Source organism: Octopus bimaculoides, chromosome 26, assembly GCF_046866305.1.
Source record: "Octopus bimaculoides isolate indiv1 chromosome 26, ASM4686630v1, whole genome shotgun sequence".
NCBI classification, from domain to species: Eukaryota; Metazoa; Mollusca; class Cephalopoda; order Octopoda; family Octopodidae; genus Octopus; species Octopus bimaculoides.
Window position 1 is genome coordinate 16,655,455 of NC_142953.1, and position 26,309 is coordinate 16,681,763.

The window sequence follows — 26,309 nt, forward strand, 5'->3', positions numbered from 1 at the left end:
TGTCGCTACGTTCTGAGTTCAAATTCCGCCGAGGTTGACTTTGCCTTTCATCCTTTCGGGGTTGATAAATTAAGTACCAGTTGAGTACTGGGGTCGATGTAATCAATTTACCTGCCTCCTCTGAAGTTGCTGGCCTTGTGCCAAAATTTAAAACCATTATTATTCTTGAGGGTGATGGATTGACAGAATTGTTAGAGCATTCGACAAAAGGATTAATAGTATTTCTCCTATCTCTTTATGTTTTCAATTCAAATCCTGCTGAGGTCAACTCTGCCTTCCATCCTTTTGGTAGCAATGAAATAAAAGTACCAGTCACATAGTGACTGTTTTCCTGGCAGCAACTCTGAGGATATCAAAAAGTCGTGTGTCTTGATGATAATTTTGTGGTGGTGGGGGGGGCAGTAAACAACTCCAAGTAGAAGTGTTGAAATGGTCATGTGTATATTGCAGAAGAATACTTCCTGTTGAGATTGGTTCAAATCATCACAAAGAATTGCCGATAGGTTTGAACGACCGTAGACCATCACACCCCCACCACGACGATTAATGCAGTCTTTGCGGAACAGATTGTAGCCAGCTATGCTGAAAACCCCATCACAGAGTGCAGAATGTGCCCATGTTTCCATGACTGTGATGAGAAGCTTGCTTCCCAACCATGTGGTCTTGAGTTCAGTACCACTGCATGCCACCTTTGGCAAGTGTCTTCTACTATAGCCCCAAGTCACCCGAAACCTTGCCAATGGATTTGGATGATGAAAACTGAAAGAAATCCATCATTCATACATATATATATATGTATCATCATTTAACGTCTATTGTTCATGCTGGCATGGGTTGGACAGTTTAACCAGAGTTGGCGAGCTGGGGAGCTGCACCAGACCCCAGTCTGATTTGGCATAATTTCCATGGCCGGATGCCCCTCCTAATGTCAACCACTTTATAGAATGTGCTAGGTGCTTTTACGTGGCACCGTCATATACATATACATATATATATATAAAAACACATACACACATACATATATATATATATAGATAGATAGATAAATAGATATACACATATATACATAAATATATGTATATATATATATTTATATATATATATATATATATATATATATATATATATACATATATATATATAAACACATATGTACATAAATATACATATATATATATAAATCTACATATAAACATAAATATACATATAAATTTACATATATACATAAATATACATATATATATATATATATATACATAAATGTGTGTGTGTGTGTACCCTTGTTTAGACATCACACAATGCTTGTAAATGAGCACCACCATCGTCCAAACAGCGCTATTCATTTCCAGTCTTCCATCGAAAACATGACTGGCCATGGGGAAATATTTCTTTGCTCTGAAACCGGAAGGACATCCAGCTGTAGAAAATCTGCCTCAACAAATTCGGTCTGACCCATGCAAGCTTGGAAAAAGTGGATGTTAAATGATAATGATTGCTTGTTTTTTCATTAATTAAAATATGAAACTGGGAGTAATAAGGAGTATTGCCCATACTGGAGTACCAGAAACTGGTTCAACTCCACTTACAAACTAGTAACAGAGTAACTCCCTATTTTCCTTAAATGGTTTTCTTCTGAAGGAAAATCTGTGTCCATGGCTTCTGTTGGTCTTCCGGAAATGGTGAGACGGAGATGAGGAAATGATTCTCGTGGACAAGTGGGGGTAATGGTAGTACTGTTGTTGTTGCTAATGGTGGTGGTGGTAGTGGTGATTTTTGTTGTTGTTGGTGGTGGTGGTGATAATGGTGCTATTGTTGTTGGCACTGTTGGCAGTGGAGGTGATGGTAATGTTGTTAGTGGTTGAGTTTTGATGGTAATATTATTGTTGTTGTTGTTGTTGTTGTTGGCTGTAGTGGTGGTGTTATTGTACTTGTTTGGTGGTGGCAGCCATTGTGAAAGGCAACGAGAGCTCATTAGGTTTGATATTTGTCTTAAGATAATCAATTAAGGTTAACGAATCTTGCTTCATTAAAATTATCTTCAAAATAGAGAGGGAAAAAACAATTAAATATAAAATCAAATTTTAAAAAATATACAAAAGACAAAAAGAAAAAGATGTTTCTCGTCTCAAAACACTTTTACTATATTGGTCACTTGAGGATGGTTGCATGATGGTCAGGTAATGGTTATTGGATGAACTGATGGTCAGCTACTGGTTACCAGATACTTGCATGATAGTCAGGTGATGGTCAAGCAATAGCCACTGAATGGTGAGGTGATGGTATAGTGATGGGCTTATGGTCAGGTGACGACCAGCTTAAAGTTACTGGATGGTGAAGTGATGGTCACTAGAATTTCATATGGTTATACAACGGTTACATGATGGTCAGCCAATGGCCACTCAGTGATGAAGTGATGGTCACATTATGGTTTACACAATGATGAAGTGATGGCTTCCTAATGGCAAAGTGATGGTCACATGATGGTCAGCCAACAGTTACTCAGTGATGAAGTGATGATCACCTCGTGGTCAATTTATAATCACATGATTAAATGATGGTCTCCAGAATTTCACATGATTGTTACCTTATGGTCATCTTATGGTCACACAATGGTAAAGTGATAGAGTCCTGAAGGCAAAGTGATGGTCACAAGATGGTCAGCCTATAGAAAAATGATGGCCACCTGATGGCAAAGTGATGGTCACAAGATGATCAGATGATGGTAAAGTGATGGTCACTCAATAGTTAGGTGATGAGTTACCTTACACTCAGCTAATGGTCACATGATGGTAAAGTGATGGTCAACTGACAGTTACCAAATAGTCACATGATAGTGAAGTGATGGTCAGGTGATGACATGAGTAAGGTCAAATGATGACGAGGCCTCAAGATAGGTTATGGTTAAGTGATGGTCATGTGACAGGGATAGAGAAACTAAGCTGTAGGGGAGTGTTATATTCTGCTATCATGACACTCTGGACATCATCAACAACTCTCTTCAGACTTTTCCACCAATCTTCAGTAGAAAGTTTCCCCATTTTTCTACAACAAAAAACCAAGAATTCATATACTTAAATATATATTTTACACATGGATATTTATATGTATATATACACTTACATACAAACACCGAGACATACACACACTGCATACAAACAAACACATGTGTTTCATATATATAAATATATACTCTTTTACTTGTTTCAGTCATTTGACTGTGGCCATGCTGGAGCACTGCCTTTATAGTCGAGTAAATCAACCCCAGAGCTTATTCTTTGTAAGCCTAGTACCTATTCTACCGTTCTCTTTTGTCAAACAACTAAGTTACGGGGACGTAAACACATGAGCATTGGTCTTCAAGCGATGTTGGGGGGACAAACATGTACACACATATACATATATATATATATACATATATATATACATATACGACAGGTTTCTTCCAGTTTCCATCTACCAAAGGCTTTGGTCGGCCCGAGGCTATTGTAGAAAACACTTGCCCAAGGTGCCACGCAGTGGAACTGAACCTGGGACCATGTGGTTGGTAAGCAAGCTATTTACCACTCCTGCGCCTATACATATGATAATGATGATAAATGAATGTGAACAGAGATATTGTTCAGATTATGTTGTGAATGCTACCTTAGAAAGGCTATTTATTTGCTCACTACTGTATCATTTTATATAATCACATAACCAGACCATTTCATCAGATATCTTTGTACACACACACAGATATATTCATGCATGTGTGGGTGTGTGTTTGTGTATATGGTTGTGAGGAAACTATGAAATGGTGTACTGGCACTAAAGTCTGGATGCACAGTTCATTACAAGAGAAATAGCTATAAGCTAATGAAGGCAATTACTCGACTCCTGTTTGTTTGTCATTTACTTATTGATTAATATTATGCTCCGTACTGCCCTTCTAGTTCAGTTAAGGGCCTAGAATGGGGAATATCAGACAATTCACACCTCTTTGCTATTAGCTAAAGCTTACTAATACTATGAAGCATATTGGTATATTGGTACCACTAGATATAGTGGTACCACTAGACTAATTAACTATACACACACACACATATACATACATACACACACATACTCACCTGTAGAGGAACTTCAACACCAAGTCAAGTTGTTCCAGATTTTTACTGTAAATGAGATCTTTCAGGTACTTTATCACAAACTGCTCATCATCAGGGCAGGGCACTGGAGTAAGTAAAACAAACATATTTATAATATATATATACACACGCACACACACACACATATATATATATATATATATATATATATGTATATATATATATATATATATATAAATGTTGAACTGAGGTTCATTATCATCATCATTATCGTTTAATGTCTGCTTTCCACACTCGCATGGGTTGGATGGTTTTCACTGAGGAGTGGCAAGTCAGGAGGCTGCCTCTGGCAAGGTTTCTACAGCTGGATGTCCTCCCTAATGCCGACCACTTTTTACGTGCCACCAGCATAGGAGCCAGTCAGGCAGCACTGGCATCGACCATGCTTGAATGGCGCTTTTTGCATGCTACTGGCACAAGAGCCAGTCAAGCAGCACTGGCATCGACCATGTTCGTAAAAGAACCAGGATGCATTGGCCAGAATCATTTTAAAACAAGCTTCAGAAAACAACAGAACATTTACTGAAGGTAAGGGGAAGGGAGGATACAATAGTGAGAGGAAAGTCAAGATTACAGTAAAATTTGTGTTGACTGGGACTTTGAAATTTTGCCCAATGGCTTATTAAACATTCAACTGTGAGGTGAAACTTAAAGTCCCAATCAATACAAATGATATACATACATACACACACAAATATATGTATATATTCTTTTAGTCTTTTACTTGTTTCAGTCATTTGACTGTGGCCATGCTGGAGCACCACCTTTAGTTGAACAAATTGTCCCCAAGACTTATTTTCTGGAAGCCTAGTACTTATTTTATTGGTCTTTGCCGAACTGCTAAGATATGGGGATGTAAACACACCAACATCAGTTGTTAAGCAATGGTGGGAGGACAAACACAGAAACACAAATACATACATACATATACATATATATATATGTATATATAATTATAAATAAGGGCAAAAGAAAAAAATTCCTATGCTGTAAAAATAGACTTTCTATTGTCTAACCACATCATCATCATCATCATCGTTTAACGTCCGCTTTCCATGCTAGCATGGGTTGGACGATTTGACTGAAGACTGGTGAAACCAGATGGCTACACCAGGCTCCAATCTGATTTGGCAGAGTTTCTATGGCTGGATGCCCTTCCTAAACGCCAACCACTCAGAGAGTGTAGTGGGTGCTTTTACGTGTCACCCGCATGAAGGCCAGTCAGGTGGTACTGGCAACGGCCACGCTCAAAATGGTGTATTTTATGTGCCATCCACACAAGAGCCAGTCCAGGGGCACTGGCAACGATCTCGCTCGAAAATTCTTACACATGTCATGGGCACAGGTGCCATCCCAATTTCGCTTTCGCTTGCCCCAATAAGTCTTCGCAAGCTGAGTTTCATATCCAATGAAGGAGACGGCGTTGGCATGGGTGCCAGTCGTCGAATTTAGTTTGGTTTCGATTTCACTTGCCTCAACAGGTCTTCGCAAGCGGAGTTTAGTGTCCAATGAAGGAAAGGTACGCATAAGTGGGCTGGCTACATCCCTGGCAGAGGCCTTAGATTTTGGTCTCACTTGGCTTGCCAGGTCTTCTCAAACACAGCATATTTCCAAAGATCTCGGTCAGAAGTCATCGCCTCGGTGAGGCCCAATGTTCGAAGGTCTTGCCTCACCACCTCAGCTCACATACAATATTTTTCATTATAAATACAGAGCGTGTTGAAATGGGGAAAGCAAGCTAACAGAAATTTTTTTTAATTCCGTTATCCCCGAATCAAACCAATTTCTGGGTTAATCCAAAATTTCTGTTAGCTTGCTTTCCTCGTTTCAATACGCTGTGTATTTATTAGTGAAAAATATTGTATGTGATTAGACGATATAAAGTCTATTTTTTCAGCATATTGGCATAGAATTTTTTCTTCTTTTGCCCTTATTTATAATTGTTTATAATTTTCACCTAAAAAAACATTTTAATATGCTGGCAACTGATAAAATTTTTTTTGAAAAAAATTTTTAATTTTTTTCAATAAAATTTTATCCTTAAATATATATATATATATATATATTTACTTCTAATATAAGGATAAAATTTTATTCAAAAAATTAAAAAATTTTTTATCCTTATATTAGAAGTAAATATAACATATATATATATATATATACATATATATATACACGGCGGGCTTGTTTCAGTTTCTGTCTATCAAATCCACTCACAACACTTTGGTCAGAAAACAAGCTTCTTACCACACAGCCACTCCTGCACCTATATATATATATATATATATATATATATATATATATATATTTTTATATTTATATTTATATACTTTTCTACTCTAGGCACAAGGCCTGAAACTTTGGGGAAGGGTGCCAGTCAATTAGATCGACCCAGAACGCAACTGGTACTTAATTTTATTGACCCCGAAAGGATGAAAGGCAAAGTCGACCTCGGCGGAATTTGAACTCAGAACGTAACAGCAGATGAAATACCGCTAAGCATTTCGCCCGGTGTGCTAATGTTTCTGCCAGCTCGCCGCCTTATATATATTTATACACACACACACACACACATATAGTTTGTTTAAGATGGTCCCTTGGTCTTTTACTCAGGAGTTTCAACAGAAAGCTGTTACATCTTGAGATAAGTATGCATATATAATTATATGTACAAACACACATACACCTGTGGACATGTTTACAAAGTCAGAAAACAGCACAGCTTCCATGCCTTTAGGAAACACTTTTTCACGCTAAGAGTTGCTGAAGAATGGAACAATCTGCCAGCATCAGTTGTTAGTTGTCGGAGCACTGCATCCTTCAAAACTTCCATGCTTCCTGAGATTCGCCAACACTACACCTGATTTTCTCCCCTCCATACACACGCAAGCATGTATCTGACTCATACACTGTTCACTTTCCAGACATTTGTACAATACTGCAGATGCTTTATGTGCACTTTTGACAAGTTGTAATGCACCTGAGCACTGTATACAATCATTTCATTATTAAATATATAGCACTCCATCAGTTACAATGACAAGGGTGCCAGTTGATCCAATCAATGGGAATTAACGTGCTCATGAAATTAATGTGCAAGTGGCTAAGAACTCCCTAGACATGCATTGACTTAACATAGTTCTCAGAGAGATTCAGTGTGACACAGAATGTGACAAGGCTGGCCCTTTTGAATTACTGGTACAACTCGCTTTTACCAGCTGAGTGTTGCAACGTGAAATAAAGTGCCTTGGTCAATGACACAATGCGCTGCTGGAAATCGAACTCACAACCTTGCAATCATGAGCTGAATACCCCAAACCAATAAGCCATGTACGTTCACACACACACACACACATATATACATACACACAATAGTAGAATAGTAAAATTCTGTCCCACACGCACCCTCAACTAAATAAAAGCCAACAAAACACTGACATTGTGGAGTGGTGGTGATAGTAGTGGACATGAAGGCCGTGAAGGTCATGGTGATGATGTCATAGGGGAGAGGAGGAAGTGGTAATGGTGGTGGTGATGGGAGGTTGTGGTGGAGGTGGTGGTTAGGGTAGTGGCTGTGATAGTGGTTCTGGCAATGCTAATGCTTCTTGGAGGTATTTTCTTTTGGAGGAGATCATTGTGGTGGTTGTGGTGTTGGCGTTGGTGATGGTGGTGGTGATGATGATCAACTTACCCCGCGATGGTTGCAACCACTCACTCAGTAAGCTGCGTACTTGTTCTATCGTCACAGCACCACACAGACTCGCAGCCTGGCACTGTTTCTCCCTCTCTTTTCCTTCTTTCAGTTCCTTCTCTGTCTTCGCCCCTTCCTCTTCCCTCACTTCCATCTTTGGCTGTAGGTGGAGATGGTCACCATACAGGAACAAGTTCTGGAATATAACAACAACAACAACAGTGTGTATAATAATGAAACAATTACAGCTGGTCGCATTGATATATGGATTTATATAGTGGAGGGGGGTTCAGTGGAGTGGGGGAATGGAATGGAGGAATGGGGTGGAGGAATGGAGTGGGGGTGGAGGAATGAGGTGGGGTGGAGGAATGGAGTGTGGGTGGAGGAAGAGTGAGAGAATGAAATGGGGGAGCCAAGAAATGAAATGGAGGAGTGGAGGAATGGAGTAGGGAAATGCCATGGGGGAATGAGTAGGGAGTGCAGTGGAGGAAAGAAAAGTGGAACGGAGTGAAGGAATGGAGGGTGGATGGAAGGATGGTATGGAAAAATGACATGGAGGAATGGAGTGAGGAAACGGAGTGGAAGAATGGAGTGACATTAAGGAGTAGAGTAACAGAATTGGCAGGGTGGAGGAATAGTGTAGGGAGAATGGAGTAGGGAATAAGTAGGGAGAGAATAAAGGGGGTAAAGGAATAAAGGGGAGAGGGAAGGAGTGAGGAAACAATAAATCTATTTGATTGATTCATTATAAAACTAAAATTTACTCACTTTTCTGATATTCGATAAATTATTCAAAGATTTTTGATTTTTCTTAGGTCGTCCCTGAGGAACTTTGAAATTAGGGCTCCTCTTGGCAGGGGACCTCTTTTTTGAAGGTGATCCCTTCTTGGATGGGGACCTCTTCTTAGTGGGTTTCATTGACTTTTTCGTGGGTGACATTAAAGCCAGAGGCTTCAAATGAACTTCACTGTAGCCCCCTTTGGACGGTGACAATAATAACGGTGGCTCCAGCTGGTCATCGCCTTCCATGTTGTTTTTCCTGTTCTGTCGGTCAGTTATGGCCATCTTCATTTCTTCTTGTATATCCTCTGGCAACGCATTAAAGCAACTCTCATCAAGCTGGAACCAATAACACAGAATTAATTGGTGGATTAACGGTTTGACAATGTAGTCACAATGGATTCTCTAGAAACAACAATTGATCTCTCCACTCAAATCACACTCTCACATTGAAGAAAAGAAGGATACAGATTATGTGGGGGTGGTCTTTGGGTGAATTGCATTAGTGAGATGGAAGAAAGACAGGATGGTTGTGGCTGAAATGCCTTTTGCATCAAGCTAATTCTGCTGGATTAAAGATGACCAGGGGTTAAATAATGATGGTGGTGGTGATGATGATGATGGTGATGATGATGATGATGAGGAGGAGGAGGAGGAGGAAAAGAAGATGGTGAAAAAGAGGAAGAAAAAGAAGAAGAATGATAATGGTGGCAGTGACGGTGATGATGACGACACTGACAAGGAGGTGAATGAATCTTTTCTACTCTAGGCACATGGTTTGAAATTTTTTGGGGGGAAGGGGGCCAGTCGATTACATTGAACCCCAGTACGCAACTGGTACTTAATTTATCGACCCCCAAAAGCATGAAAGGCAAAGTCAACCTCGGCGGAATTAAGGAGGCGAATGAATAAAGAAGGAAGTCAACCCCTAATATATGAACCAAGATCAGCTTGTAAAAGGTCCAACCACCACAAGGTATTTTTGCAAAGATATCTACCAACTCTCTCACTCCATCCACCATTGATACCAATACCAATATTGATTAAAAGCACATGCAAAAAAAAACCCTTTCCCCAACACCCCCACGCCCATCCACTTCCAAATAAATGTTCCCCTTATGTAGCAAATCATATTTTTCATACCTGAGATAAATTAGGTAACAATTCTCTTTCAATTTGGGATAAATTCTGGTTTTCCTTTACTGGTTCCTCTATGCTATCGGCCCCTTGTCCGTTCTCGTCTGAAATTGAGGTTTCAGCCCAATACGAACAGCCTGGCTGTTCATCATGGGTTAATGCAATGGTGTTACTTGTACCACCACCACCACCACCACCACTACTACTACCACAAGCAGCAGATGTTTTCCTTTTGGCCTTCTTTTCCTCGAGAGCAGTTTTAATTTGATTGCGGATGTCATCAGGAAGTTCTTTCAGAACATTCTCGTCAACCTAGATTAAATAACAGTAGAATCTTGGTTTAACGCTTATAAGTGACATACTTGCTTTGATCTATTGATACGATTGTTTTACAGGCAAGAAAAAGATGGAAAGAAAAGGGCCAATATCGTCAATATATATATATATATATATATATATATATATATATATACAACTTTTGCCTTTTACTTTTTGCAGTCATTGAATTGCAGCCATGCTGGAGCACTGCCTTAAAGGGTTTAGCCATACTTATTTTTAAGTTTGGTACTTATTTTATCGGTCTCTTTTGTCAAACTGCTACATTACAGGGACATAAACAAACCAATACCAGTTGTGAAGCAGTGGAAGGTTACACACAAGCACAAACACACATAAATATATGACAGACTTCCACACAGTTTCTATTGATCAAAATTCACTCAGAAGGCATTGGTTGACCCAGGGTTATAGCAGAATACCCTTGCCCAAGGTGCCACACAGTAGGACTGAACCTCAAACCATATGGCTGCAAATCAAGATTCTTAACTACACAGCCATGCCTGCCCCTATGTGTGTGTATTGTAAATATACTCAGTGAGGGCACGTGACCTAGAGGTTAGAATGTTATGATCATAATCGCAAGATCATGGTTTCAATTCCATGACTGGGCAACATGTTGTGTTCTTGAGCAGAACACTTCATTTCACGTTGCTCTGCGATCACTGACATCTGACACATGGCACACCATGTACCTGTACAAGCAACGCTGATTTGATGGAGCGAGTGAACTACTGTACAACACAAACATTTGATCACTATAAACCAATGACATGTGCAGATTGTTGAGAAAAACATTGCAGAACCCTCATTTATCGTATATGACAGGAGAGTCCATAAAAGTACAGCACACAATGTAAATATGATATATAGCGACATAAATATTCCAAACGTTCACAATAATGATATTGTTAAAGGATATAAAAAAAAAGGAAAGAAAATATAGTTTTATTAACAGGTCATTATCTCAGATACTGAGACATTTAACCAAAGAAATAAGTTGTTGGTAGATACCTGGGAAGGTGATGGAAGGAAATCTTCTGGTTCACCTGTCACAGCTGGTTTCATCTGGTTCATTCTGGTGGGACTCAACTGGCTGGGCAACCTGGGCAAGGGAGGTAACTGGCTGCTGTGATATTGCCTAAAAGAAAAATAGAAAATATCAGATGTGTGTGTGTGTGACCACCACCACCACCACCACCACCACCAACAACAACAACAACAACACTTCTACTGCTGCCACTGCTACTATTATCATTACTGCTGGTGTTGCTAGGCTGCTGCTGCAGCTACTGCCACTACTACTACTACTACTACAACTACTGCTACTAGCACTACTACGACTACTAACCTCAGCAATTCTTCTTTGAAGTTAAGAGTTCCAAACTGTTTGACAGGAACTGGTCTCATGATTGTGAAGTCATTGTCATCAACTTCGGATGGCGTCTCATTTCCATTCTGCGTCTGCTGCTGCTCTTTCTGATCTGGGGTTGGCATCGCTTTGGTGAACTGGAGAATACTTGAGGTCTTTGTAGAGTCACCAGTGTGGTGTCTAGCTGGTGCCATGTCTTCAAGACGTTGGATGGTAATGCCAACCTAGGTGACAAGTATACTGGAAGTTGAAAAAAAACCAACAACAAAACAAAGCAAAAAAATTATTTCACAACTTAGAAATAACAAATATATCATCACCATCACCACCACCATCAACAACATCATCACAGTCGTCACCATCATTTTCCTATCATCATTACCAGCCCACCATCATCATCATCATCGTCATCATCATCATCACCGCCATGTCAACACCACCATCATCATCATCATTTTTACAATCGTTTTTCCATGCTGGCAAGGGTTGGATGAGTCTTCACTGTCCAAGTCACCTCCCATTGACAGCTTACTGCAACTCCCAAAGACTAGGTGCTCAAGCATGGACTTGGTCTCTATGGCTGGATATGTTCTTTCCTAATACCAACCACTTTACACTGTGTACGAGGGGCATGCATTTTCTTGTGGCACCAACACAAGAGGGGATGAACAGTCCTCAGTGAAACAAAATTTAATGGACCTCATAACCCTACACTTTCTCTGCTCATTTAACTAAATTTGATATTGATTTTGACACAAGGTCAGCAATTCGGTGGTGGTGGGGAGTAGGTAAGTCAATTACATCGGCCAGAGCTCAACTGGTACTTATTTTAGCGACCACCAAAAGGATGAAAGGTTAAAATCAACCTTGGCAGAATTTGAACTCTGAATGCAAAGATGGATGAAATACTGCTAAGCATTCTGCCTGGCGTGCTAACAATTCTGCTAGCTTACAGCCATAACTAAATTTAATGCCACATATATCAATATTATATATTGTATAGATATTTATGTACAAGTCACCCCACAATTTAAATGCAAAACTTTTTTCAAAGACACAGGCAAGACACCATGGTTAAGAGGTTTATTTTTCAGCCACGTGGTTTTGGGTTCAGTCCCATGATGAACCACTTTGGGCAAGTGTTTTCTACTGTAGCCCCAAGCCAACCAAAGCCTTGTGAGTGGATCTGGTAGATGGAAACTGAAAGAAGCCTGTCATACGTTCTTTTGTCTTATTTCTCTTTCTCATATTCACCTTGTATCTTGATTTCATGTTTCCATAAGGAGCAGTTGTCTATTCACATCTTCAAACTTTCACATCCCTCAAGACTATGCCCCACTCAGTTGAGAGGTCTTGTCCTGCGAGTACTTGGTAACCTCACCAGTGCTGGTGCCATGAAAAAAGCATCTAGTACAATCTGTGAAGTGGCTGGCATTAGGAAGGGTATCCGGCTGTAGAAACAATGTCAAAGCAGACATTGCAGCCTGGTATAGTCCCTTGGCTTGTCAGTTCCTATTCAACCGTCCAACCCATACCAGCATGGAAAATGTGATGTTAAACGATGATGATGATGATAATGAGTGTATGTATGATTTTTGTTTGAGTTTTATTTAAGATCTTCTTGAGAGAATTCAAGCCAGTCACCAACAAAGCAAAAAAGACATTTTTAGTTCAGACTTCCCAATGTTTTGCAAATGTGAGTTGGAGGGTTGGTTGAACTTTCAACGTATACACCCATGTGTGTGTGTGTGCGTGTGTGTGTGTGTGTGTGTGTGCATGTGTGTGTGTGTGACAAGAAGTGCATTCAGCCACAGATAATCTGCTTCAAAAAACTCTGTCCAACCCATGCAAGAATGGATAAGTGGATGTGAAAATAACGATGATGATGATGATGGTGGTGGTGGTGGTGGTGGTGATGATGATGATAATCCTTGGCTCACATATAGGTCAAAGGTTGTGTGTACCAATACTGTATCAGACATGCTTTGAAAATGGATGTGAAATATCCAAACAACCCTGAATACTTAATGACACATTATCAAAGAGAATACAGACAATAGAAAGGAAATGTAGTTTGAGAAAGAGAGAGAAAGAATCAAGGATAGGAGGGAGAGAGAGAGAGAGAGAGAGAGAGAGAGAGAGAAAGCATCATGGTCAGATGGAGAGAGAGTGAGAGAAAGAGTCATGGACACAGAGAAAGAGAGAGAAAGCATCATGGACAGATGGAGAGAGAGAAAGAGAGAGAGGGAGAGAGATGTGGACTTACCCCTCGTAGGGAGTTCACAGGTAGATGAAGGGCTTTAAACAACGTCATACACTCCCTGGCTATTCTGGCAGCATTGTCTGTAGCTATGGCAACACTCACAGCCCTACTGATGTTGTTACATAAACCATGGCCTGAAATATAGGAAGAGAGAAAGAGAATTACAGAATTATCATCATCATCATCATCTTATACTCCAGCCTTTGCTGGCATGGGTTGGAGAGGTCAACAGGATCCAATGAATCAGAGGACCACATCTGCCCCAGTGTCTCAGCTTTCACATGGTTTCCATGGCTGGGTGCCCTTCCTAATGCCAACCACTTTACAGAGTGTAGGATGGGTGCTTTTATTGTAGTGTCAGCAGCAAGGTTGGAAAATGGAGAGAAGAGAAACCACACCAAATTAAACTGGAATCTGGTGCAGCTCTTCTGCTTCCCAGCTCTGGTCAAGCCGTCCAACCCATGACAGCATGGAAAATGAACATTAAAGGATGACGATAATGTTGATGATGATGATGATGATACTGGACAGATTGAGCAGATCATCTAGTTGGGGCCACAAACTAGAGTTATATTCTACTTCTTTAAAATGGTACCTGTTTACAGCTAGGTGGCCTGTACTGTGAGTCTAACAGGTCTTTGCAGCCTCTCATTCTGATAAATGTTGTTGTTATTATTGTGATCCAACAGACAAATGATCAAAGATGTTCCAACTTGGTCGTTGCCAGTATTGCATGACTGGCCCTCATGCCGGTGACACGTAAAAGCACCCACTACACTCTCTGAGTGGTTGGCATTAGGAAGGGCATCCAGCTGTAGAAACCTTGCCAGATCAGATTGGAGCCTGGTGCAGCCATCTGGTTTGCCAGTCCTCAGTCAAATCGTCCAACCCATGCTAGCATGGAAAGTGGATGTTAAACGATGATGATGATGATGATGATGATGATAATGATGATAATGATGACATATTGTATCAAAGACAACACCATCAAGTGTCCTTCCCCGCTGCTGTTCTGATCCAGCAGAACTAAGATCAGAAGTGTTCCTACAATGATCATCCTGTCTCTTATTGAGACATGGTGCATCAAGGACTACATCATCTAATGTGTTGATTTTTGTTTAAAGATGGTGAAGCATGATTTGAAAAAGATCTGGCTGATATTTCTAGCAGGCCAATGACCACATACACACTTTCTTCACTGGCTTACAATAACAACAATAATAATCGTTTCAAATTTATGCACAAGGCCAGCATTTTGATGGGAGCATGCAAGTCGATTACATCAACCCCTATACTCAACTTGTATTTATGTTATTGACCCCAGGAAGACGAGAGGCAATGTTGGTCTTAGCAGGTTTTGAACTCAGAACAATGAGTTGGAAGAAATGTTGGTCAGCATTTTATCCGATGCACTAAGAATTCTGCTGGTTCAACGCTTTAACAATAATAATAATAATAATAATAATAATGCTTTCTACTGTAGGCACAGGATCCGAAATTTTTGGGGAAGGGGTCTAGTCAATTACATTAACCCCAGTGCGTAACTGGTACTTATTTCCTTGACCCTGAAAGGATGAAAGGCAAAGTCGACCATGGTGGGATTTGAACTCAGAACGTAGCAATGAGTGAAATACCACTAAGCATTTTGTCCATTATGCTAAAGATTCTGCCAGCTCGCTGCCTTAATCATGATAATAATAATAATAATAATAATAACTAGCAGGAGTACCCGGCGTTGCTCGGGTATTAAATGCTCAGCAATGGTTTTAATAGGTTCTACCATTTTTTACGTTGTACATCTCTTTGAATATTTTTTGCGTTAAGTTGCAAACATTGACATTGAGGAAAAAGTGATTTTTTTCCCAAGAGGCATTTATTGGTTGAACAACCAAACGCTGGAGGAGGTGCTTGAAGTTTGGGTAATGGTGGTGGAGGGAAATGGTTACAGATCGGACAATGTCTTGCCATCACAGGCATTTTATCCTGTTAGATTGGTGTTGAAAGGATATTGTCTAATTATGGGGGGGGGGGGGTGTAAACGGGAGGGGGGACTAAGTGCCATTAGTCATTTTCGCATGCGAAGGAGTGAGTGGAAGGTTGACCTAGACCTAGCCCTCTGCAGAAAGGTGAAGCTGTTGGAGGGGGAGGAGTGTCCATGTTTTGCAGTTTTCTGTAGAACCCGGATGCACAGGGACAAAGAACAAATACTTTCCCAAAGTGACGCAACATAGCGGTTCTTTTGCAAAGAAAAGCAAAACAAAAGAACCAGGCGTTCCTTGAAACAGCTTTTTTGGGTGTAACTCTGAAAAAATGCAAAAAGATGATGTTTCACAGTATTTCGTAGATCTGTCACAAGTTGAATAAAGAATATTAACCAAAAATAGTTTTGAACTATTGTTGAGTCATCTGTACTGTTCATGCGAGATTTGGACGAATTTGGTCAAAAATGCAGGATTTAAGGGCAAATTGTTTGTCGCAATTGTTGGTCAAATGCAGATGAATTCTGTGCATATTGGAGTCTCCTAACATTATCCTTAGGATGAGCAAATAATGTGTAAAGTTTGAACGCAATCCACCAAAGCAGTGAGAAGTTCTTGAAGATTTAAAGCGGGGAAAAAAGTGTATAAAATCGAGTTTTTCAGTTTTACATTACACAGGGACATAGAACAGATACTTGATAGAACCACCATTACGTGGTGGTTGTTTAACCATAAAAACCAAAGAAATTGGACTTTCCAGTAAAAAGTTTTCTACCGTGTAACTTTGCAAAGAAATCATTTTTTTTCAAAGTTTCCCGCAATTTTCTTGGGAATCAGAGGCCCCAAGGCAGTACCAAAATATTTGTTTGAAATGTCGCAACATGGCAGTCCTTTTGACACCCAGATCATAAAAATGAGACGTTCCTATAAAAACTTTTCTCATGTGCAACTTTTGCTTCTTTTTTTGCAAAAAGTGTAGGGGGGGGGGGGGAGTTCCCTTCAATTGCATCGATTTTTCTCCTAGAAGGGGTATCTCTAGGCATCGGTAATGCAACAGTGACCTGCCTGAGTAAATTTGCCATTTAATAAAAAAAATTTCATCAAAATTGGATGAAAAATGTGGAAACACATAAAAAGCAAACACATACACAAGTTTTACAGATATATAGATGATGGTGATTTCAAATTTTTGCCACAAGGACAGCTTGGGGAGGGTATTAAGTTGATTACATCGATCCCCAGTGCGTAACTGGTACTTATTTAACCAACTCCAAAAGGATGAAAGATAAAGTCGACCTCAGTGAAATTTGAACTCAGAACCAATAGCAACAGGTGAAATAACACTAATCATTTCATCCAGCATCCTAACGATTCTGTTAGCTCACCACCTTAACAACAACAGCAGCATCAACAACAACAACAATGGTGGTTTCAAACTTTGGCACAAAGCCAGCAATTTTAGGAGGAAGGGTTTAGTTGGTTACATTGACCCCAGTACTTGACTGGTAAGTATTTTATCAATCCAGAAAGTATAAAACAGTGGTTCCCAGCGTTTTTGCACTTGCGACCCCTTACCCAAAAACTTGAAACCCAGGCGACCCCCTACTATCAGCAGAGCATAAAAAATGTAATTGATGAGCTGAAATTAATATTATCCTAAGCTACTTCTAGCAAGGTTATGCAACCCACCTGCTAAGGCTTCGTGCCCCCTCAGGGGGTCGGGAACCACTGGTTGGGAACCATTGGTTGGGAACCCCTGGTATAAAAGAAGAAGTTCATCTCAGCAGCAGCATTATTATTATTATTATTATTATTATTATTATTATTGTTATTGTGAATTATAATAATATGATTATGATGACGACGACAATGTTTGATAAGGAAAACTGATATATCTAATAGTGAGACCAATAATGACAAGGATAACTGATGATGATGATGATGATGATGATGAAGACAACGATGATAATAAGATAACTGGTAATTAATCATTATGACAGGGACAAGATTGATAACTGATGGATGTGGTGATGATGGTGGTGGTGGTAACGGCAGTGATGATGGTGATGATAATGAAGGAGATGATGATCATGATGATGATGATAATGACAACAATGGTGGTGGTGGTGGTAGTGATGTAGATGACGACAATGATGGAGATGATGGTGATGGTGGTGATGATGATGATGATGACAATGATGGCGGCAGTGGCGTTGATGATAGTGGTGGTGGTGGTAACAACAACGATGATGACAACATCAACAACAATGATGAGGATATCACCGCCGCCGCTGCCACCACCGTTATTCTCAATACAAATCAATGATGACCGTCCACTCACCCATATATTTGGCCGTCTCCAACGGTGCATCTTCCCGTCGTACCATCAACTTCAATGTTATAGATTTGCCCCGTTTATTCACATTCTTCAATCTTCTCTCCACTTCTCCAGACAGATTTAACAGGAATTCCTCCATATCACTTTCCTAATAATAACAACAACAACAACAATAATAATAATAATAATAATGATGATGATGATGATGTTGATAATAATAATAGTTTCAAACTTGGGTAAAGGCCAGCAAATTTGTGATAATTGGGGGTCAAGTCAATTGTATCAACTCCAGCACTCAACAGGTATTTATTTTATCAGCCCCGAAAGGATGAAAGGCAAAGTCAACCTCGGTGGCATTTGAACTCAGACTGTAAAGACAGGGGCAATACTGCTGAGCATTTTCATTGGTCTTCTAACGATTCTTCCAGCTCACAACCTTAATAATGATAATAATAATAATAATAATAATGGTTTCAAATTTTGCCACAAGGGCAGCTATTTTGGGCGAGGGGATGAGATGATTCCATCCATCTCAGTGTTCAACTCCCACTTGTTTTATCGACCTCAAAAGGATGAAAAGCAAGGTCAGCCTTGGCGGAATTTGAACTCAGGATATAAAGACAACAGAAATGCTGCTAAGCATTTTGTCCAGCATGCTAATGATTCTGTCAGCTCACTGTCTTAATAATAATAATGACTCTCTTAATTGATTGGAAGTGTTATCATATCCATTGTTTTGTCTTGGTATAAAAGATGGACTACAGCAAATATTCTGCTCAATACCACAGATTTGCTTGTCAGTTGTTTAACCTTAACCAGTTGAGCATGTCCCTTGGTGGCTGACGACATGTGCATCTCTGATCACGAGCAGAAGTAGTGGGGGAGCATCATAGCCATGTGTTGAGAGGAATTCTTTGGAGTTTGAATAATTCACCTTTGGAAACATGGCTGTTTTGCTCAACATCCTTAAATAAACCTTATTCAGAGACCTTTTGAGTGGGATGGGCTACTCGACCTAAAGAAAATTCTAACAGCCCCACCTGCGAGGTCATACGCTGTTTATCTTGATATGAGATCTCCACATCGCACACATATGGTTGTGATGCATGTACCTGGTGTACCCTTATCAGACGGGTAGTCATGATGGGTATATTGGGCATCGTATATTTGTACCCCAGTGTCACTTTGATGGCATGCACTGCTCTCTCACTCAATAATAATAATAATAATGGTTTCAAATTTTAGCACAAGGCCAGTAATTTCGGAGGAGGGGGTAAGTGGATTACATCAACCCCAGTGCTCAACTGGTACTTATTTTATCTACCATTTAAAGATGAAAGACAAGCTCAATGTCAGTGACATTTGTAAAACCAGAATAAAATTAATAATAATCCTTTCTACTATAGGCACAAGGCCTGAAATTTGGGGGAGGGGGATAGTCGATTACATCAACCCCAGTGTTCAATTAGTACTTATTTCATCGATCCTGAAAAGATTAAAGGCAAAGACGACCGTGGCAGAATTTGAACTCAGAACGTTAATATATGAATGCAAAAGAGATAGTTGAACAACCTATTTTGGGGCCACCCTGTATGTGTGTGTGTGTGTAAATATATATATTATATATACACACACACATCATGTGATAATGTGACCAGCCAGACTATCAGATGTTGTTACACATCGCTAGTCACAATGTGCTTTGCACCATTTTAGTCTTCGAATGATGCCACCCTATTAGCCAGGTGAACAAGTCAATATTTTCCCTGATCAAAAGGAGGGGGGGCTGGAGCAATGAAGTGTTTTGCTCAAGAACACAATGTGCTGCCCAGTCTGGGAATTGAACACATAATCTAGCAATCATGAGTGCAACACCATAACCCCTAGGTCACGTGACTTCGCACACACACATATGTAAATATGAATATTTGTATGCATGTGAGTGTATGTATGTTGTGAGTGTGCATGTAGGTGGGTGTGGGAATGTGTATGCCTGTCTAGATGTCATGTGATGGTAATGAATGAGCATCATCATCATCGTACAAGAGAGGGTGTTCATTTCCAGTCTTTGGTGAAAAGATGTTTGGCCATGGGGAAATAGTACCTTGCTTGGAAACAAGTGAGGGTTGGTGACAAGAAGGGCATCCAGCTGTAAAAGAAATGAGTTTCGAAAGAGAGGAAGAGAAAGAGTCACAGACCCAGAGATAAAGAGAGAGAGAGAGAGGGAGAAAGATGTGGACTTACTCCTCGTAAGATACATTATATCCATCTAACCCATGCTAGCATAAAGAAAATGGACACAGAACAAATAAGAACACACTCACCTTAGTGAAGCGTATGCCATAATTTATCTCTGCTGACACTGACTTCCTGTTATATTCTAACTCCAGTCTGCGGTTATCGATTCCTCGACAGCTGTTATATAACATTTGACCTGTCTTTTGACCAAAACTCTGCTGTAGCTTGACCAATGGAATCTTCTGCAAGTCCTGGCATGTCTCCACACTTAGGTGCTGTAATTTGTACATCATAGACCTACCAACACCTGAAGGTTACAAAATTTAAATAATAATAATAATAATAATTTCTACTATAGGTACAAGGCCTGAAATTTGGGGGTAGGGTGTTAATCGATTATATCAATCCCAGTGTTTCACTGGTACTCCATTTATTGACCCCGAAAGGATGAAAGGCAAAATCAACCTCATCAGAATTTGACTCAGAACATAGACACTTATAAAATGCCGCTAAGCATTTTGCCCAGCATGCTAACGATTCTATCAGCTCACTGCCTTCATTATATAATAAACATAATAATAATAATGATAATAATGATTTCAAATTTTTGCCACAAGGGCAGCTTGGGGGAAGGGATTAAATCGATTATATCGACCCCAGTGCGAAACTGGTACTTACTTAATCAATCATGAAAGGATGAAAGGCAAAGTCGACCGCAGAGGAAATTTGATCTCAGAATGTAGTGGCAGACAAAACTGACTTGCTAAATAAAACTGGATGCGGATACAAATGTTACGGCAAAACAATCAGCCACCTTTTATATATGGATGACCTAAAATTATACGCTAAAAATGAAAAACAGCTGGAAACACTACTTACAGACAGTACATGGATTTACCAAAGAAATAGATATGAAATTTGGATTAGAAAAATATGCCAAAGCAACCCTGAAAAGAGGAAAACTAGTTAAGAGTAGCAACAACACACTAGATAAAGCCAATGAAATAAGAGAATTAGACCAAAGCCAGACATACAAATATTTAGGAGTCAATGAACTCGATAGGATACAACACACACAAACGAAAGAAAAAATAAAGAAAGAGTACTATAGACGAGTTAGATCAAGACTAAAAACAGAGCTCAATGCTAAAAACAAGATAATAGGTATTAACACTTTAGCCATCCCAGTTATAAGTTACAGCTACAATATCCTTAACTGGACACTAAACGAACTATCTAAAGTAGACAGGAAAACAAGAAAAATAATGACAGGATCTAGGATGCACCACCCAAAATCTGACATAGAAAGGCTATATATACAACGCGCAGAAGGTGGTAGGGGTCTTATACAGCTGGAAAACTATTATAAAATAACCACTATAGGACTGCAAAAAATACCTACTCCAGAAGCAAGGAAAACTAATACAAATAGCCACAAAACACGAACAAAACAAAAAGCTGTTTTCAGTATTTAAGGAAGCTGACAAATACAAACAAGAAATCATACTACCTAACAAATACGAAGAAGAAGAAACAACAAAAGCTATAAAACAAATGAAATCCAAACTAAAACTAGAACAGCAACGGACCATGATAAAACGATGGCAAGAAAAGCCCCTACATGGTAAATACTGGGCTAAACTAAATGCAAAAGAAATAGACAGAGAAAAATCCCAGCAATGGTTGAGAAGCTCAGGACTCAAAGCAGAGACTAAAGGATTTTTAATTGCTGCACAAGACCAAAGCCTCCCCACCAGAAATTACCAAAAACATATAATGAAAAGAAACATAACAAGTAACTGTAGAATATGTGGAGATGGACAAGAAACAATAAATCATATTATCTCTGGCTGCCCAGTCCTGGCTAAGAAGGAATATATTCACAGACACAACAGAGCTAGAACCTATATACACTGGAAGCTATGCCAATACTATGGAATAACAACAGAAAAAAGATGGTATAAACACACGCCAGAAAAGGTCACTGAAAACGAGAAAGCAACCATACTCTGGGATATGCCAATACACACAGATAGAGAAATTACGGCCAATAGGCCAGATATAGTTGTCAAAGATCATGAGGGAAAAAAATGCTTTCTAATTGATGTATCAATACCAGCAGATGACAACGCTTCCCTAAAAGAAATGGAGAAACTTTCAAAATACAAAGACCTGGAAATAGAAGTAACTCGAATGTGGAATTTAAAAACAGAAACAATTCCTATCATAGTAGGTGCCTTAGGTATAATAAAAAAGTATTCAGACCAATACATAACAAAAACACCAGGACTTACAAATATATATAACATACAGAAAATTGCACTACTGGGCACTGCATACATCCTACGCAAAACACTTTCAATACAGTAACCATAAGAGCATCACAGCAAACCACAGCACATACCCAAGGCGCACAGAGCGGCGCTCGGTAGTGAAGTGAAAGCACGTTATAAAAATAAAACTACTGAATAATAATAACAATAATAATAATAATAATAATAATAATAATAATAATAATAATAATAATAACAACAACAATAACAATAATCATAATGTGGTTTCTAATTTCAGCACAACACCAACAATTTTCAGAGGAGAGGGTTAGTTGATTATATCAACCCCAGAAAGGCCAAAAGGCACAGCTGGCCTCTGCAGGAATTGAACTCTGAATGTAAAGAACCAAAAGAAATGATTGTTAAACATTTTCTCTGATGCATCAATAATTCTACCAGTTTTCTGCCCAGATAACTATTTTAAACTCTGGCACAAGGTCAGTCATCTTGGACACATGAAAGTATTTTGAGAGCAATTCTTTGTAAACAATTCTATTATCTTCTATCTTTTACTTGTTTCACTGTGGCCAAGCTGGGGCACACCCATGAAAGATTTCATCGAACAGATCAACCCCAGTACTTATTTTTCTTTTAAAAATCTGGGACTTATTTTTGTCAGTTTATTTTGCCAAACTGCTAAGTCACAGGGATATAAACAACCAACACCAGTTATCAAGTGCTGGGGATGGAACACAAACACAATGGGCTTCCACACAGTTTCCGTCAACCAAATTCACTTATAAGGTATTGGATAGCCCAGAGCAATGGTAGAAGACCAAGCTACCATGCAGTAGGACTGAACCTAAATACAGACAGTTGCAAAGCAAGCTTCTTAACCATACAACCGAAAGAAAGATAGATTACACTGCTGTAAATGTTTACCTGGTAAATTTTTAACAAGTTGTTTCTGCATAAAAGCCTCCACTTCATGTTTTTCCACAAGAAACTGCCCATTTGGTTTGGCACAAATTGTTGCCAATCGTGCTACCAAAATATTAGGACCTGAAATAAGAAGCAAAGGTTAATCAATGTGAAGAGCATCGATTAGAAAGGTCTACAATTTTAATTCTTGTCAATATTCTAACTTCCCAAAAATGTAGTTGTATGCTGTCAACTTAATGTGACAGTCCCCTGAAGGGAATAATACTACTGTTGGTTAGACCTAGGAAGCTGCACCGCTTCCTGTCGGCCTTGACACATTTCTTGTGTCCTTATGTTTACAAGGGGGAGCAAGCACCTCCACCCAGGTAAGCCTGCATCCAGAGACTTGTTTCTGAGATGCAGGCTTAGCTGGGTGGAGGTGCTTGTCTCCCCCTTGTAAACATAAGGACACAAGAAATGTGTCAAGGCCGACAGGAAGCGGTGCAGCTTCCTAGGTCTAACCAACAGTAGTATTATTCCCTTCAGGGGACTGTCACATTAAGTTGACAGCATACAACTACTTCATCGTATCACTACTGCATAAATCTCTCTGAGAGATTTAGAAATGTATTATTTCTAAATTCCCAAAAATGTGTCAAATATACTACTACTACTACTACTACTACTACTACTACTACTACTACTACATCATCATTTCCATTATTTTGATGCCCATTTTTTTTCCATGCTTGCATGGGTTATATAGGGTTTAAATGAGGCTGATTTTCTACAGCTGGATGCCCTTCCTGTCACCAACCCTCACCTGTTTCCAAGCAAGGTAATATTTCCCCTTGGCCAGACATGTTTTCACAGATGTTTGGAAATGATGGATATCCTTGTTATGTGGTTACACCCATTTACAACTTTTATGCAATGCCAAGGCAAAGCAACACCAACTCAAACAATCACACACAGAGTCTACCAAATCCATCCACAAGGCTTTAGTCTGCCCGAAGCTATTGTAGATGACACTTGCCCAAGGTGACAAGCAGTGGGACTGAACCTGGAACCAAGCAGTTGGAAAGCAAACTACTTACCACATAGCCACACCTGTGCCTATATTCAACACATATTAACTGATTTCAATAATTAAGCAGCTAATTAGTAGAATTGTTAGAGCATCAGATATACTGCCTAGTGATAATCATTCTGCCAAGATCACCTTTGTTTCCGGGGGTTGATAAAGTACCAGTCATGTACTGGGGTTAACTCTTCTTTTTTTTTTATCTGACTTTCTCTCTTCTCAAAGAAGTCTGTTGTGGTCATACCTGGGAGTGCACGTTAGATAAATGAAGTCTTAGATAGACATGTCTGAATATCAACTTGAGATAGTCACAGCTAGAAGATCCTTGAGATCGTAGATCTGCTGGACCCAGGCTGACCTAGGGTTAAACAACAATTCCAATACTGATAACAGTAGCAATAACAACATCAATTACAACAATAGCAGCAGCATCATCATCATTAGCGGTAGCAGCACTTCGAACACCACCAGTTACCATTGCCATCACTATCACAATCATCAACATTGTCAATTCCACCACTGCCACCACCACCCCACCACCATAGTCATTGTCTTCACTACCACTATCCTCACCACCACCACCATCACTAATGGTCATCATGAACCATCACCATCACCACTACTACCACCACCATGGCCACTATTATAATCATCATATCATCCATCCGTTTTCCCATGCTGGCATGGGTTGGGCTAATCGTAGCAGTGCTAAAGCAAGTTCTTACTCATTGTTACAACCCACCTAGATGGGTCAGGAGGCTAAACCTTCCTTATACTTCCTACCTTCAGCTTGGCTGCTATGACTGGATGCTCTTCCTGTCACCAACCACTTTACAGAACATACCGAATATATTTTATCATAATAATCAATAACAACATTAATTACTTCTAACGAAAGCAACATTAATTAGTGCAACAACAACGACTTACCGAGGCCAGCTGATGCTGTACATCCAGTTTTATCAAAGATTTCTTGTCTGAGAACAGAAACAAAGTCCTTCAGAGCCACACCAGTTTCCTGTAATATTCCACTACAGTCAACAAACATTTTCATCACAGCTGATCGCTTCAATATCGTGTGTATAGCTGCAAGAAATATATCAAAGATACATACATAGCCTCATGGCTGTTCTTCATCATCTCCTCCCTCTACAACCCACACCTATTTCCTTCACCCAAATTAATATTCACTGCATCCACACTCTTTTGTCACACTCTAGCACATTTATCTACCCTGTTTTTCTGCCCCCTATTCTCTCTCTCTCTCATATTTACCGTGTGTTTTGAGGGCACACCACCACCATGTCTCTCTCTCTCTCTCTCTTTCCAGCCAGGGAAGCCATGTATTTACCTCTCAAGCAAGATACCTGTTCCTGTCATCTTTATCATATTTTCACATCTTCCAATATTTTATGTCATTCAGTTGTTGTTGTTGCTATTGTTGTTGGTCTTTTCGTATGTGTACTTGGTGACCTCTCTAGTGCTGGTGCTATGATGAAGAGCACCCAATACACACTGTGAAGTAGTTGGTGTTGGGAAGGGCATCTGACCATAGAATCCAAGCCGAAGCCAACATTGAAGCACAAGGTCACCCTCTGGCTATAATAAAAGACACCTGGCCAGAATGCCAAGCAGTGGGACTGAACCCATGACCACACGGTTGGGAAGCAAGCTATCATCATTGTATTAATGTCCACTTTTCCATGTTTGCATGAGTAAGACGGAATTCGTTGAAGCAGATTCTCTACG

The 26,309-nt window shown here is 39.6% G+C and overlaps 1 protein-coding gene across 1 annotated transcript in view; it reads right to left on the minus strand.

Moving 5' to 3' along the window:
- Positions 1–2,116: 2,116 nt before the first annotated feature.
- The window catches only part of LOC106877472 (translesion synthesis protein REV1), a 25,829-nt gene continuing 1,636 nt past the window's right edge, over positions 2,117–26,309 (minus strand). Inside the window, 13 exon segments of the mRNA XM_089343029.1 lie at positions 2,117–3,042; positions 4,110–4,212; positions 7,840–8,035; positions 8,608–8,958; positions 9,763–10,068; positions 11,107–11,233; positions 11,444–11,688; positions 13,731–13,861; positions 18,048–18,192; positions 20,369–20,589; positions 23,498–23,617; positions 25,491–25,608; positions 25,610–25,646. Coding sequence (XP_089199155.1) covers positions 2,913–3,042; positions 4,110–4,212; positions 7,840–8,035; positions 8,608–8,958; positions 9,763–10,068; positions 11,107–11,233; positions 11,444–11,688; positions 13,731–13,861; positions 18,048–18,192; positions 20,369–20,589; positions 23,498–23,617; positions 25,491–25,608; positions 25,610–25,646 — 2,230 coding nt within the window. The 3' untranslated portion in view covers positions 2,117–2,912.